This window comes from Vombatus ursinus, unplaced genomic scaffold (assembly GCF_900497805.2).
Source record: "Vombatus ursinus unplaced genomic scaffold, bare-nosed wombat genome assembly UNPS02014793.1, whole genome shotgun sequence".
Lineage (NCBI taxonomy): Eukaryota > Metazoa > Chordata > Mammalia > Diprotodontia > Vombatidae > Vombatus > Vombatus ursinus.
This window is the reverse complement of record NW_020954571.1, coordinates 12,790,373-12,807,097: the sequence shown is the minus strand read 5'-3', so window position 1 is coordinate 12,807,097 and position 16,725 is coordinate 12,790,373. Positions and strand designations below refer to the sequence as shown.

The 16,725-nt window shown below is 42.7% G+C and overlaps 1 protein-coding gene across 3 annotated transcripts in view; it reads right to left on the bottom strand.

Moving 5' to 3' along the window:
• RGS3 (regulator of G protein signaling 3) overlaps positions 1-12,126 on the bottom strand; it is a 147,672-nt gene extending 135,546 nt beyond the window's left edge. The window contains exons 1-2 of one of the 3 annotated variants that reach the window (XM_027869730.1): positions 12,047-12,126; positions 11,280-11,347 (exon numbers count right to left, since the gene is read on the bottom strand). In XM_027869730.1, coding sequence (XP_027725531.1) covers positions 11,280-11,294 — 15 coding nt within the window. In that variant the 5' untranslated portion in view covers positions 11,295-11,347; positions 12,047-12,126. Of the gene's footprint in view, positions 1-3,030; positions 3,198-11,279; positions 11,348-12,046 lie in introns of those variants that run through there. The other 2 variants (XM_027869737.1, XM_027869731.1) reach the window with 2 other exon arrangements.
• Between the last annotated feature and the right edge of the window lie 4,599 nt (positions 12,127-16,725).

The following is a 16,725-nucleotide window of genomic DNA, read 5'->3' as shown; positions in this document are numbered from 1 at the left end:
CACAGAAGAACTGGTAGAACACTCTAAGCAAGTTGAGAAAACTGACCTGCCTGAAGCATAAGGTGTATGTCAGAAGTAAAGTTGGCTAGAGGCCAAATTGTGGAGGGCCTTAAATATGAGGCAGAGTCACACAAAGAAAATTTTGATCTTTACCCTGGGTAAAAGTTTTTCATTTGCACAGAGACTACCACAAGGGCCAGACTGGATCAGGACATCTCAAAGAAACTAGCTGCCCTGAGTTCCCAAGACCTGTGGGGAGGCTCACTGGTTGGCCTTGCTGCAGCAGCTCAGGAGGTTCTGTTTCCTACCATCCCTGGAACTCAATTCAAAGCAAGTTTATAAAACAGGAAATCTGACAGACAAGAAGGGAGGGGTGGTATGATGGGGAACCCTAGTCCCATAAGAATTCTGGGAAAATACAAAGCCAAGGCAGGAAGAAAAAAAAAAAAAGAAAAGAAAAAGAAAAACAAACTTCAGCAAAGCACACACACACACACACACACACACCCCAGACATTGCCCATGTCCAAGCTCCAAAGGCTAGCCCCAGTAGATTCGGAAGCTATGCACTACACTATAGGACAAACACATCCTGATATTGATGGGGATGAGGGGAATGGAAGAAAAAAAAAGATGGGAGTCACTTGGTTTTCACTAGGATCTGCACACCAGAAGCAAAGTCTAATAACAGTAGTACTCTGTTCTATCATACATTAAGCTATAAAGGTAAAAGCAGAAGGCATTAGGTCTTACTATGTTTCTCTTGCTGTATCCTGAAAATGTTAAAATCCAAAAGAATTATTTTCAGTGTCTAGGGAACACTGATCATTAAAAATTCCCAAGTAAAAAATAATTATATATTTATATTAACATTCATACAGTAGTTTGGTTTCTAAGCACATTTGTACCTATTATTCATTCATATTTTGCAGATAGGCAAAGTGAGACACAGAGAGATAAGAGACTTAGAATTAGCCCTTATCTGTCACACCACATTCCAACCACCTTAATGTACTTACCATCTCCCTAATGGGATTTAGCTACTCCTACCAACAGACTCTAGATTCAGAGATGGAAAGAATATTTAAGATCATGGAATCCAAACCCCGTAATTATATAGCTGGACAAACTAAGGCCCAAAGAGGTAAATGGCCTGGCCCAAGACCACAAGAAGAGCCATGATAGAACCGCCTACAGGACAGCATGGCTTGGGCAAAACTTCTACCCCTAGCAGAAAACATATGAACATTTTCATGACTGAGTTCAAGAACTCAATGATGCCCCATGTCTACTGTTCCCTATTTTGTTTTGTTTGTTACCATTAAGTTTCCTTGCTTTGGCTTCCCAGGCCAATGTGCTTACCTGGCTTCTGAATGTAGGGTCTGATCTCAGCTTTGGAGTACTCACCAGGTATGCCCATTCCTAGATTCAACTTTGCCTGAGTTTTCCTGGTTCAAGCATCCCACTCTATCTCTGTGATTCACTCCTGCCCCCAATCCCTAAACAATAAACCAACTTCTGATCTAATATTGTGTCCACTATACCCTACAGCCACCCAACAGTACAGACACTTCTAGCCATGCTGATTGTCCAAGTAACTGGCTCATGCAGCTCCAAGATGGGGGCCAAAAGAAGAGGGTGAATGAGAATGGGAAGCAGAGCAAAAAGCCAAAAACTATCAATCAAAGAGGTGATGCAGAAGAGGTGGGAGCACTATGCTTTAAATTTCTGCTCAGATGCTAAAACCACAAGCTACATTAAAGGCCATGGACGCCCTCCAGCCCAGAGCCCGTATACAACAGCTGGAAGTGCTGTCACCAGTTTAGCCCCCTGCCAGAGATGCCACAGAGGATTCAAAGAACATGAGGAGCAAATCAAGGCTACCTCAGAGAGAAGTAAGTTGCTTTACCGATGTTCAGAGAGATACTCCTTGCTTTCACATTGTCACTGCCTTCTTTTTACAAACAAAAACAAAAACAAAAACAAAAAAACACCTTCATTCTTTTCTCTTCCCTTCCCCCCCCCCCCACCAGACCCAAATATTTATCCCCTTAATTTCAGGAGTCTATCTGGGTCATATCTGCCTTCTAACCCTAGAACTTAAAGAGTTATCCCTCATTCAGAAAAGCTCCAAGGTCCATCAATAATCTTGTAGTATCTTGGTCCATCCCAAAACAATTCTGTTGGAGGAAGGAAAAGGATGCCTCTCCTTACTACCTTGGGCAAGGGTTAAGTTGCCTTACTTCTCTAGGCCTCAGCTTTCCCCATCTGCAAAATGAGGAAAATGGACAAAGCTAGCACTAAAATCCCTTCTAATTCTAAAGCCTATTATCCTAAACTCCCTCTATTCTTCTTAATAATAAAAGCTTCCATTTACATAAGCCTTTAAAGTTTGCAAAGCAATACTTCCACAAAGTCTCACAACAACCCAGTGAGGTAAGAACTATAGCTATTTTTAGTATCTCCTGCCTCTTGGCAGATGAAGAAACTGAGACTTACAGTGGTTAAGTCCAGGGTCACCAAGTTAGGAATGCCAGAGGCAGGATTTGAGACCAGGTCAGTCCTCACTCCAAGCTCAATTTTCTTTCCACTATACTGCCCTGTGTCACTCTCAGACCTGGAGTTGCTCTTCATGAAAAATTATTTTAAAATAACTTTAAAAGGTCAGGAAAAAAGGAGAAGAAATAAAATGGTGGTTTTTAAAAAGGAAAACCTACTCAGTTGTTAAGATCAGATGTGGATTTTCAAGATAAGAGAGGTTATCTTAACAGCAGGGAGAGGAGAACAGAAGTGAGATCCTTTGAATCCCTTGGCTTCCTAGGAGGATCTCCAACCTATGCCCCAGGTTCCCCCTTCTCCCTCTACTGCCCTGAGCTGAGATCAAAGAGAAATTTGCCAAGCAAGTGTAGAAGATGAAGTCAGGACACAGAGTGAGTGAAGGGGTAACACTGTAAGACTGAGTTCCAAACAAACCACCACTACCACCCCACCCCCACGCTCTTACATTTCCAGAAATTGGGTTTCCACCCACCTGTCGATAACGCCTCTCGGAACACACTTTGCAGAGCCCATTGAAGCGATTCATAGCTACAGGTCCCAACTCAGCTGTTGCCCCATGAAAACTCAATTCCCCAAAGCAGTAAGAGTCCTTGTCACCCTGCAGCACGACAGCTTGGACTGAGCCACAGTTAAACTGGCATGACCGCCCATGGGAACCCAGCTCCACAGAAGAATGGCAGGAAATCACCTTTCACCTCCCCAGCCCCTGTCTGAGCTGTATGCCTCTTTACGATAAGCCAGAGAGCTTCCTGAAACCTCTGAACGACAAGGAAGAGAGAGTTTTTATATTAAAATTCCTGTCAACTATTTAGTATTCCCTAGCCCCTGCGCTATTGATGTTGCTTTTGTTCTGGCTGCATTCTTGAGCATGGAGCACTTTGTTATTGCAGTGTTCTCACAAACACTGCCTAGATGGGAAGCCCAGGCAGAAAACACAGTTCTCCTCTATTGCAACTACTTCCCCTCCCTTCAATTTAGTACAGAGGCAGCCCAGGCTGGGATAAGGGGGAAGAGCTGGTTTTGGGGAATCCAAGAATGACCTACAGTTGTTTGTATCATGACATCCCATCCTGTTTGTGTTAAGCACAAAATACAATTGTGCAAAAGGGCTACCCCCCCAAGGGATCCAAAACAAATAATACTATGTGCCTCCCTAACCCCAACATTTCTATTGGTATGAAATTTGCCTAAAATGAACACTGAGAGCAGCTTAGAATGGGAATCAAGACAATAGTCACCAAAGGGCAACACGCAAACTTGAGGGATGGATAAGGAAAGGAGTCGGGAGGTTTATCAGGAAGACATACCCAATGTAGTAGAAAGAACCCTGGGCTTGGAGTAAGGGGAGTTAGGTTCTGCCATAATAAGTGTGTGACTTTAGGCAAACAAATTCACCTATCTAAGCATTAGCTTCTTCATCTGTGCAACCAGACTCTGAACTTCCAAAAAATGTGTGTAATCTTTATAGTACTTACTTCGCAGGGCTGTTGTAAGTATAACACACTGTAAGGTATTACATAAGTAGGAATTCATCCATATGATAACTAACACTAGCTTTTAAGGTCTCTTTTTCCTAGGCCTGACAGAGCTCCAGCTCCCAAGTCCCCAAAGCTGTTTAGATACCACCAGCCCTAGGCAGTCATACCATCAACACAGTTTTCCTAGGGACAATTCTGATGGACCAAAATAAAGGCAAGACAAATGAATCTGGTGGGCTTGCCACTAAAGCCCCAAGTCTTTATCAAGCCAGGGAGAAACTTGATCTATTTCTGTATAATGCACATAAATTTTCAAAGACAATCTCTAGTCATGGCTCATCCTTGTGTTAGGTTAGGATGGAGAAAGGAAAAATTTTTCTGTACAATCCCTCCATCAAAATTGGAGAAAAGGTTTTACGGCCCAGTCCAACTAAACAAAGAATATCTGAGCTACTAAAGACCTGACAAGTCGTTTCTAATATGAGTAAATTTTGCTGCTTGGCATTGGCCCTGATCATCTTTCCCAAAGTTCCCTGAGCACCTTAGCTCTCCTAGTCCTCATCTCATTACCCTAAAGAAATATACCTAAGATGGAGTCTGGGACTGTCATCACAAAGGCAGCAATACTAAGGACTCAAAGGCAAGGAGAAAGTCACTGCATCCTACTGGACTGTTGACCATGCTGGTCACAGGATGCAGAAGGGGCTTTTATGGGTAGAGCAATAGAAAAGTGTGGCTTAGCCTCTGAAGTCCTTGTGCCATGAGTACCTGAATCGTAAAGTCAGTTTTTAAAACTGGATAGGGCTTTAAATATCCTTTCAAATAATAGGCAATTAATAAATGTTTGCTGAATTGGACTATCCTAATCACAGCATCTTAGAATTTAGAGTTGAAAATAACATTACAGATAATGGCAACCCTCTTTTTTACAGAAATGGAAAGTGAGGACCTAAAGAAGGGAAGTCACACAGCCAGTTAGTGGCAAAGCCAAGTTCAGAGTATAAATTCTCTGGCTTTCAGGCCAGAATTCTTTCCACCCCACACCATCATGTCTCTCTGGGAGATACAGGTCATGGCCATCACTGGAAGCCAGAGAGGCAATGGTAGCAGTAGTAACCTAAACCTGTGCCCCTGATTGCAGCTCAAGGAGATGAGGAAGGAATGGCCACCCGAGTGGAATCCTCCCACTTCTGAAACACAAGCACCTCCAAACTGCAAACAGATGTGGTGTCTCCCACCCAGACATAGTCCCAGAGGAACCAAAATGAAAGGAAATTGAGAAAAGGCACAGAGCCAATTCCATTTCCATTAAAACCTGGGGACATGGGCCAGTATTATAATCTACCTAAAGATCCCAATACAAGAAGTCATCAACTTTGTCACTTTTGCTGGCTTTGTCACTAACTAGCTGTGCTCAACCCAAGACAGAAGTAAAAGTCAGATCTTTTAGCTCCCAATCCAAAATGTGTTGGCTGGGACCACTACAAATTTATGTTGTGCAATTTCAACTAAGCCCTAAAGCTACACACCAAATACTTTAATTCTTCCATAAGTGACTCCCTATCTCATTCCCTAAATTGTGTTTCAAACTTTCTCTTCCCTCCTTAAGTCACCTACACCATCCCCAAGCCCTCCCCTCTCAGAAGACTGAATTTAACTTCAAGCTTCACTGAAAAAACTGAAGCCTCCCTCTTCTGCATGCAGGGTAGAAAGGTAGAACTGCAGAGGCTAGCTTGAAGGACAGCTCCTTCTATGTGCTGGAATTCCAGCTGGCCATAGTTAGTCAGCATTGGAAGCTTCAGCACAAATAAGATCCCAATAACTCCTCTCTCTCTTATGCCCAGATTTCTGCCTGAGTATCCGGGGAAAGAGGGCCCAGTTAGAAGGAGTATAAAGAGTTGCTCCTGCTTTCATGCTGCTCTCTGGGTAACACTCCACACAGCCCAGACTGGCTACCCTGGGAGCTTTCAGAGCCAGTTTTGATTGTGCAAAAGGAAGGGAGGGGAGAATAGGCCTTGGATTTGTTTGTCTAGCAAAATTCTACAGTTTCAAATAAATGAGTACAAATGTAGCCAAAGGAAAGCAGCCAAACAGAATTGAATGCTGATAAATCCCCAGCCTTGTTGAGTCTGATTTCCTATTGGAGTCCAGTGTTGTGTGTCTATTCCCCGTCTACATTGATCATTCAAAATCAAGGAGAATTAACCTATATCAGAGGACACAACTCCAAATCCCAGGGCTGCTCCCACCTGAGGGCAGACAGCAGCACCTCTTAACAGAAGAGATATCCAAATCAAAAGAGACAACCTTCTCCTTAGCCTTACATAGCTATAGAACAGTCAGCTCCTTATTCTACTTAAACGGCTCCCCAAAGTTACAAATCAAAATCCCTATTCGTTCAGAATTCTTTGCAGGGAGGAAATAAAGTTTTCAGGACTGGAGCCCAGGCTAAGTTTTTGCATTGAAACTACCCTGTGGGGTATCTCCTTTAGCCTGAGAACAGACTCAAGAGATATGACTGCCAGCCAGATGTGTGTCACATCCAGCTGAGGCACAGGATTGTGGCCAGGCAGACCTGTTCTGGGGCAACACAGAGCCTGGCACCAGCACATACCACGGAAAGGCTAATATGATGTCAAGTTCAGGGCCTGATGTCTCTACTTCTATCCAACCAGTCAGCCTCTAGAACTTGGCTGCAAGAGGCCCAAGGTCTCTGTGAGCTAAAGAAGAGATATCAAGAATCTATGGTTTGTAATACCAATGCCAACACTACAGAATAGAAATCTTTAAGGTAAGAGAAAAAGTTGTATGACCTTGTCCAAGTCATTTAATTTCTCTGGCCTCAGCAGCCTCATCTCTAAAATGAGTATACCAGTCTACCTGAACACAGGATGGTGATTAAACCAAATGATCTTTAAGTCTCCTTACTCTAATATTGCTGAGTGTAAGTTGTGGCTCTCATGTTCTCAGCACCAGTGCATTCACTCTGGGAACAGGACCAAAGAGCAGCAGCACATATCCTAGATCACCCCATTCATCCAAACGGGCAGTGGGTGAGAAGCTGGTCTCTTTATACAGTAGAGAAGAAATATTTATATCTAAAGTGAAAGGTGTTGCTTTCCCTTTTATGACTCCAAATGCACTCATTATTTTTATTATATACTTAGTACTTTATTATAAAGGCTATCCCAAAAGTCTCAGTGCACTTTTAAACTTTAAGAGCTTATAACTGCACCAAGACTTTTGGGACACCCTATATATGATCTTATTCCCACATTGACTTGTGGCTTAATTTCCTACCTAGACTATAAAAGCTCCTGGTAGGCTTATACTTCCTTTGTACTTCTAGTAACATCAAGCACAGTGCTGAGCACAAGCAAAGCCTCACTAATGACCTACTGGTTACTATGCTTCCAATAACATACCGTTCAAGAAAAAGACAGAATTTCTGAAATCCTCCCCAAATCCCCATGTCCCCTAGGTGGGACCATCCAGTCTCAGACCTAGGAACAACAAAATCAGCAGCTGTCAACATCCTAAGACATTACACCAAACTGACCAGTGGAATGATGTGTCACATTCAGCCACTGGATGAAGCAGAGTGTGACTGCAGGGGGAGGGGAGGAAGGGAGGCCATGGTGGGGGGGGGGGTTGGGAAAGGAAGGTTCCCAGGGTCACATAGATCAACAAAACATGGTCCTCCCTCACAAGCTAAGGCTGAGTCTCTCCCCATTCCCTTAGTGTTGAACTAAAGCATTGGCTGAGAGGGAAGAAAGGCTGAATAACGGGAAAAAAGCACTTAGCTCATAGGGAAGGGCTATAGTCAAGTCAAGAAATAATAAGCAACTTAAACTCAGGAAGCTGCTACTTGCTGAGTCACCACCAACTGTGTTGTCCTGTTAAAGTGCTCCTTGGGAAATATGGAAGAATGAAATCACAGCTTCATGGCATTGGAGCTAGAAGGGCACTGAGAAATCATTCAGTCCAAACCTCCCACTTTACAAAGGAGAAAATTGAGGCCCACAGATGATCAGTGAATAGCAAAGCAGGGATTCAAAATCAGCTTCTCTGACTTTCAGAACCACCAAATCACAGACTTACAAGAAGCCACTTAGTCAGGTCTATACCTAAAAAGAAAAACAAATCCCTCGTACAACACACCCACATACCAGCACACGCGCGCGCGCGCGCACACACACACACACACACACACACAGAATGGATATCCAACATTTGCCCAAAGGCCTCCAAGAGAGGGAGAACCCACTATGTCCTGTGGCAACTCGTTTTGTTTTTTGGATAATTCGAACTGATATGCCTCTGAAATTTCTACCCATTAATCCTAATTTTATTCTCTGGGGCCAAACAAGACTTGAGAACAAGACTAATCTCCCTTCTCCAACAAAGCTTTTCAAGTGTTTGATGACAGCTACCGCGTCCAGCCTCCAGGCTAAACATCCCCAGTTCCCTCAGCCAATCTTCAACTAACTGATGTTAACTCTGTCTTTCTGTTGTTGTTCGTACTTTGTTATCAAAGGGGACTGGTGACATCATGGGGTGATACCTTGACTTCCATGTGAATTGGATTTCAATGCTCCCTAACTAAGAGTTTGCTTCACTCTTTGCTCTCCTTTATCCATCATATCTAATCAGTTGCCAAGGCCTGCTGACTCTCCCTTCCACACCATCTCTCAACTCTGTCCTCTTCTGTTTATTCGCTCAGCTATTACGCTAATTCAGACCCTCCTTCCCTCCAGCCAGTACTATGCAAGAGTATAATTGGCCACTTCTGGAGGACTGCCTTTTCTGATCTACTATCCCTTTTCTAGGGTCAAGGGCCTCCCACCTGAAATTATCTTATATTTACTTCATATCTTTTTTTTGGGGGGGGGGGGGGGTTAGGCTATGGGTTTAAGTGACTTGCCCAGCATCACGCAGCTAGTAAGTGTCAAATGTCTGAGACCAGATTTGAACTCAGATCCTCCTCACTCCAAGGCCAGTGCCTTATCCATTCACCACCTAGCTGCCACCCCATATTTATTTCATATCTTATTTGTATTTACTGTTACTCTTCATGCTGCTTTTCTCAAAAGCAGAAAATCTTTATTTTTGACTCTGTAACCCCAATTTCTGACCCACAGAAGTACTTAATAAATGCTTGTGTGATAATTTAGATAGCAGGTACTCAAAGGTCTTTCACCATTCTAGTTGCTTTCCCCTAAAATAAGACATAGCTAGCAAGAGAGAGTTTGAGCTGCCTCCGGGACTGTTTTCTGTCCTTCCTTCCAGGGTTCACCTCCCGCTGACACTCCCGACTCCCTTTTTCAGCTTCTCTATATATGCTGTGTTCCTCCATTAGAATGTAAACTCCTTGAGGGGAAGAATTGTCCTTTGACTTTTATCTGGATTCCCAGCACTTAGTGCCACATGTGACAGTACTAAGTGCTTAAGGTGGAGGCTTCCTGCCTCCACCTGACAACTCTGGAAGCTCTCCTTCCAGCTCTTCAATGTCCTTCCTCAGATATGATGCCTAGGACTGAACATGAACATTTCAAATGCAGTCTAACTACCACAGATTCAGCAGGACTATCACCTCCTTACTCCTCAAAGTTATTTATGCCTTTATTTTTTTGAAATTTTTTAGACAATTGGGGTTAAGTGACTTGCTCAGGGTCACACAGCTAGTAAGTGTCAAGTGTTTGGTCTGAGGCCGGATTTGAACTCAGGTCCTCCTGACTTCAGGGCCAGTGCTCTATCCACTGCACCACCTAGCTGCCCCTATTTATGCCTTTCTTAATTAACCCAATAAAGCATTCACTTTTTTGGCTGTACTATCATACTGTTGACTCATATTGAGCTTGTAGTCCACTAAAACCCATAAGTCTTAAGACAAACTATTGTCTAAATATGCTTCTCCCCTCCGATCTTGTACTTTCAAAGTCAATTTCTTGGACCCATTGTTGTCATGGTTTTCCAGTTGTTTCAGTTCTATCTGACTCTTTACGACCCCATTTTTGGGGTTTTCTTGGCAAAAATACTGCAGTGGTTTGCCATTTCCTTCTCTAGCTCATTTTACAGATGAGGAACTGAGGCAAACAGGGTTAAGTGACTTGCCCAGGGTCACACAGCTAGTAAGTATCTGAGGCTAGATTTGAACTTAGAAAGATGAGTCTTCCTGACTCCAAGCCCAGTGCTCTATCCACTGTGCCACCTAGCTGCCCCTAGGACTTTACCCCTATCCCTATTAAATCCAGTGCTGTAATAAAACCAAGTTACTTCTCCAAGATGTGTGATAAATATCTTTCTTGCATTACCATAAGCCATGTTTTTGATACATAGCAGTATGTATAGCAGTTCCAGAGTGGAACTTGACTATTTCCACCAATGCATGGATCATTCCCCCAAAAGGCAGCTTGAGGAGGCACCTGGTACAGAGCTAGCTCAGAGGCAGAGAACACAGAGGCAGAATCTTTGGTCTCAAGTCCATCCCTTTGCACTAGAAATCTTCCACGTCTCCAGCATTCTCTCTCACCAACAAGTGGCAGCTGGTGTCACAGACTTGGCAGGGATAGATAAGTTAGAGGCAACTTGGGCAAGGGAGAGAAAGGATGCGGCTAGCAACTGAGGGATCCTAGTGGGAGCAACAGTAAGGTTGAAAGGCTTAGGGGTTGGGCAGTAGACAAAGGTCCTCAAAAAAGTCCTTGGGCCCCAAAATTACTTTTAATTAATACTTTAAGAATCTATGATTTAGTCAATGGAACATAGACACAGATCACAGAGAGTTGCCTGAAACTCCATAAACAGTCCTCTAAAATGATGCTGTCTCAGATAGGACTATTTGGAGTATCCACTCCTCCTGGGAAGTGAATCCATCGAGGCCCCAAATGTTGCCCCTGCTCCCAAATCTAGCAAAAGGTTTCTGAGCAAAGTGTCAAATGATGTCACATATTGACTCCTAATCCTTAGATGGCTGGAACCAACCAGATTTCCAAACCACCTACTTTACAGAGCTCCACAGAGCTCTGTTTTAAGTACTAGACATGGTACTTCAGTAACCAAGAGCCAAAATTATGCAAATTACAGCAGATTTCCTAACTGACTTTCAGGTACCTTATAAGATGAATCAACTAAAGATATTTTACGGTTGTCCAGCAAGCTACAGACAATGAAGCCCTGAGAAGTGTTCTAATGGCTGACAGTTTTTCTCATTATCAGTCAGTACACAAGTCTCCCACTCACCCACCTTGAATAACTGCATGTTTTCTGTGTCCACATGTTTCGGTGCTAGCTCAGGCTTTCTCAGTAATAGATCTAAAAGGCAACCAAGAGAAGCAAGTCATCAACAGGGACATGCAAGTAGTTTCCAGCTACTGTCTAACCCCAGATCATTTAAGCAGTCTGCTCAAAGGGATGGACTCCAAGAAAAGCTTCCTAGGGAATTACATTCTCAGTGTGGCTGCATGGTGCACTTCTGCCCCTAAGCTTATAAAGCACATAGCCAATAACATCCTCCTGTCCAAAAGGAAACTCAATCAAGAGAATTAAAGGCCTCACAGCCTCACTGCCTAAGAAAGCTGCCCATCTTCCTGTGGTGGGCAAATCATTTATATCACATCAGTCAAGAGAGAGACTGTAGACACTATTCACTTTAGTCAAAACACAGGGTTAACAGGCTCTAATACAAACACAGGGACAGAACTGTCTAGATGTTTGGAAGGAGGTGGGGGCAGGAGAGGTATTGGAGGAAATTGCCTCATTAGAGTGGCATCCAAATAAAACTCCTTTATAACTTTGTGTCAAGATACAGACTGGGGGGGCAGCCAGGTGGCTCAGTGGATAGAACACTGGCCCCGAAGTCAGGAGGACCTGAGTTCAAATCCAGCCTCAGACCAAACACTTGACACTTACTAGCTGTGTGACCTAGGCAAGTCACCTAATCCCAATTGCCTAAAAACTAAAAAAAGAAAAAAAAAAGATACAGACTAGGGATTGAAACTGTGGAAAACATACCTCTGCTCTGTTTCAACTGCCGAGTTGCCACCTTAAGATGTTTCGTGCGGCCCAGGTCCTGTCCCAGAAGAAAATACCAGCCACTGATCTCCTATGGCAGGAAAAGCATTAATAACAGTAAGGATGGAAGTAGGGTCATGTTGGAGTTAGGAAACAAAATCACTTGGAAGGAGCAGCATGGCAAAGATGCCATTATCAGATGTGGCCACCATTATTCAGTATCTAAGATGTACTATGCATTGTTAAGACAATGAGAGACTTGGGCTGTTTGGACAATTCTCTCACTGAGAGAGCACTGAGGAGGTTGCTGGTGCTGCTGCTACTGCTACTGTGGCTGGGAAAGAAGAAATGGATACAGGGCTCCTCAAATAAAGAAAATGTCCCCAATTCTAAGAGAAAGGACTCAAACTCCATCCCTTTAGCCTGAGCAGCAACATCTCTCTGGAACAGCCAGAAATCATCCTCCTGCTATCCCAGGTTCCACTGAGAAGTGAGAAGCCAAACAAGCCACACAAGAAGTAGCTCCCTCCACATTCTCTGGAGTTCTTCAGACATTTTGAACCCAATTTTAAAAAAAAGTCTCACCTCTGCTTCTCCAACACTACCGATGAGTAGAATGTAAGCTCCTTGAAGGCAGAAATGGTTTCACTTTTGTCTATGCCCAGTGCTGAGCACGGTATCATAAACACAGTAAGTGTTTAACAAATTTTGGTTGAGTTGACTTTTAAGTTTCACTTCTAGTTCAGGATAACAAAGCTCATGAAATCTGGCCCCTCCTAATCTGTGGTGTACACACTGCCACATTAATGACTCACAACACAGATCACATTATTCCTTTACTTTAAAAGCCTTTGGTGGCTTCCCATTGCCTATGGGACAAAGGTCAAACAGCCTGGCGTTGAAGGCCTTCCTCAAGGTCAGTTGAGCCCCGTGCGTACCTTGTCAGCCTTAAATCCCACTACCCCTTTACGCATCCCGTCTCCAGCCAAAGGGGCCTACTTGCCCTTCTTTAAAGACATTCCATGCTTTCCTACTTCCCTACACTTATCTCCACTGAGTGAAGTATTACCCGTGTTCCAAAGTCTAGTTCAGACTTCACCTTTTCTGTGAGGTCTCCCCTAACTAAGGCAGATGAGAGGTGGAAAGCTGAGAAGCAGAAGGCAGCACGGGACCTGGGGCTCAGCAATGAAAATAAAATAATAACAACAACCCACATTTAGACAGCATTTCAAGAACAAGTAAGAGAATTTAGCAACTGCCAGAAGGGAAAGTGTTTCTTCTCACCCTCACAAAAACATTCAGAAAACCATATCACCACTCAGCCACAGGCAGATAGCAGCCGTAGGACATTCAAATAGGGCGGTTCTAGAACAGAGAAGGCTTAAGGCAGTATTATATATAGAGTCTAAACTGATAGCCAGGGGTCTGGGTTCTAATCCCAGCTTTGGAACCTGCTAGCTGTGTGCTTTTGGACAAGCCTCAGTTTCCTATATCTATAAAATAGGAACAGAATTACCATGAGGATCAAATGAGATAACAGGTATATTCCTTTATAAATCTCAAAAACTAGGGGCAGCTAGGTGCTGCAGGGGATAGAGCGCCAGCCCTGGAATCAAGAGGACCTGAGTTCAAATCCGGCCTCAGACACATAACACTCACTAGCTGTGGGACTCTAGGCAAGTCACTTAACCCCAATTGCTTCACCAAAAAAAAACTAAAAACTATATAGAAATGTGAGTTATTTTTGCTATTACCTTTCCCTATCCCTTTCCCCTGCCTTAGATCTTGAAGAGGTCCCCTAGTACACTGGTTTGTTCCCTCACAGATCAAAATTTGCTGAGTCTTGTTCTAGTCAGTCCACCTTACAAGAAATCCTAAAGAAGCAAATGGTAGGCCAGGACAGGGGCTTTCTTTGTGAAAGCTGGAGAGTTCTGAACTTAGAGTAAGGAGAAATGTAAATAATACCTGGAATATGACCTTGGGAAAGTTAATTAAGCCTTGATTTCTTCATCTGCAAAATAAAAACAATAATATCTGCACAACCTACCTCATATCAGCCATGATAATATACACAAGGGGAGACAGTAATTTTATATCCTAGCTCTTTCTATGCACCAAAGTCCTCCTTTTTAAACAATATCTCTTTCCCAAAATTCTGCTCCTTTTGGAAGAGTTCTGGGCCAGTGGATTTAGATAAGGATAAGGGGTTGACTCTAGCTCAATCAGACTTGGTAACAGATACATCTTCATTCCACTGACCTAACTGCAAATAATAATAATATTTATATAATGCTTTAATGTTTGTAAAGTGCTTTACATATGTTATCTCATTTGATTCTCACAACAACCCTGTAAGGGAAGTGTTACTATTACTCCAGTTTATAGACGAAGAAATCAAGATTGAGAATGTCTAAATAACTTGCCCAGGGTCAAAAAGCTAGTAAGTATTTGGGGTATAATTTGAAATCAGATCTTCTGACTCCAAGTTCAATACTCTATCCTGTGTCTCTTTGTTGGACAGGTAGAGTCTACCTCAGGAACTTAGCTGCCTCTCCCCCTCAAAGTTTCCAGAGAAAGTTGCCTAGGCCCACACCACCTTCAAGGTAATGACATCACCAGCCCTCTCCTAGGGACCTACCTTGTCAGGGTCCAGCAGAGACTTCACCCCAAAGCTCATGCAGCCAATAAGTTGACTCTGTCTGGAGGAATAATGGAACTTAATATTAAAACCTTTCCAAAAGTTTCGGTACCCTCACTAAAAAGAAAAAAAAAATGGACTCACTAGCTTTTTGAGAAACTTTAAGTAAGTAGGAAATAGATTTGGAGCCAAATCCACATAACAAAGAAAATCCAGGATGGACTGGAATTGCGTGTTATGAAGCTCCACTTATTCAGGGGGGATATCTGGCCAATTATCCCAGAGATAATCTATAACCAGTAGGATATGAACACTGGAACAAACCGCAGTTAATAGGAAGAAAATGGAATTATTGGTCCCATAACTAAAAACGTCTGAACTGGCCATTTTCCAACTCCTCCATTATCTTCCCCATACTCCCTTAGGCCCTCTCTTCAGTTACAGAACCCCACAGTGGAAATGAAGGTATGATGAGATCACTGTGCACTGTTACAGCTTTTAACATTCAAAATCTTTTCCCATCCACATCCTCATTTCACCCTTACAGCTTTCCTGTACAGTAGACAAGGTGGGTATTGCTCTCCCTGTTTTATAGATGAAGTGACTAAAGCATAAGAACTGAAATGGCTTGCTGGAGGTCTTATAGCTCTTCCATGTCAGAGCACTGCACTCTTTGCACTCATAACTAGAGCAATGAGAGTAACAAAAGAAAGACTGTGACGCTTAACAGTTTTACTGTCAATCAGTATCTTCCAAGTAAATCACCACGAGGATGTCACCACCTGTGTCAATAGTAATGACAGAGCATGGAGAAAAGTGTCTCAACAGTGACAAGCATCATAGAAACACTTTCAGATTACCAAGATATTAATCAATTATGGAAATACAAAGGTCAGCAAAGAAAAAGACAGTCTGTGGAATCAACTGCATAGATAGGTGGCACAACAGATAGAGTGCCAGGCCTACTAGTATCAGGAAGACCAAATTCAAAGTCAGCCTCAGACACTTAAAAGCCATGTGACCTCAGGTAAGTCACTTAACCCATTTACCTTCATTTCCTCAACTGTAAAATGGGGATAATAATAGCACCTCTCCCAGGATTATTATTAAGGATCAAATGAGTTATTTGTAAAACACTTAGCACAGTGCCTGGCACATAGTGGCATTATATGAATGCTAGTTATCATCACCATCATCATTGTCATTTGGTGAATAACACTGGTGCTGTAGTGTCAAGATGGGCAATATAAAATTTAAGAATTAGCAGGGACCATCTGACTCGTCCTGAATAAGAAGTATTCAACATTTATTAAAGATCCTCCGATCTACCATGCATTTAAGACTTTCTTTCAGGTATGGTAGCTCTCAATCTAGCAATCCAGAGCAAAATGCTAATTTGCACTGGCAAAGGCTCCCTTCCCTCTGCAGAGGTGACAAGCAGGTGCATTCAAGGCAGTTTCATGATATCAAACCAAGAGGTAAAATGTCAAAAACACTAGCTGTCTGTGAATTAGTCCAACTATTCTGGAGAACAATTTGAAACTTGCCCAAAAGTCTATAAAACTGTGCATACTCTCACTTTTACAATATCACTATCAAGTCTATACCCCAAAGAGATCAAAGAAAAAGAAAAGGACCCATATGTACAAAAAGATTTATAGCAACTCTTTTTGATGTAGCAAAGAACTAGAAATTGAGGGAATGCCTGTCAATTGGGAAATGGCTGAACAAGTTGTAGTATATGATGGTGATGTAATACTATTGTGTTATGAGAAATTATGAAGGAAGTGGTTTCAGTAAAAACCTGGGAAGATTTATAGGAACTGACACAAAGTGAAGTCAGAAGAAGCAAGAGAATATTATACAAAGCAACAGCAGTATTTTAATAATAATCAACTGTATACTTGTTCATTCTGATCAATACAATAATCTGGAGAAGAGAGTGAGGCTGGTGACTTTGTACAGCCCTCCCTCACTTAAATCCAATTCATTTGCAAGTCATGGCATTACCTTATTGATGTCATGGTCCTCTTTGAGAATA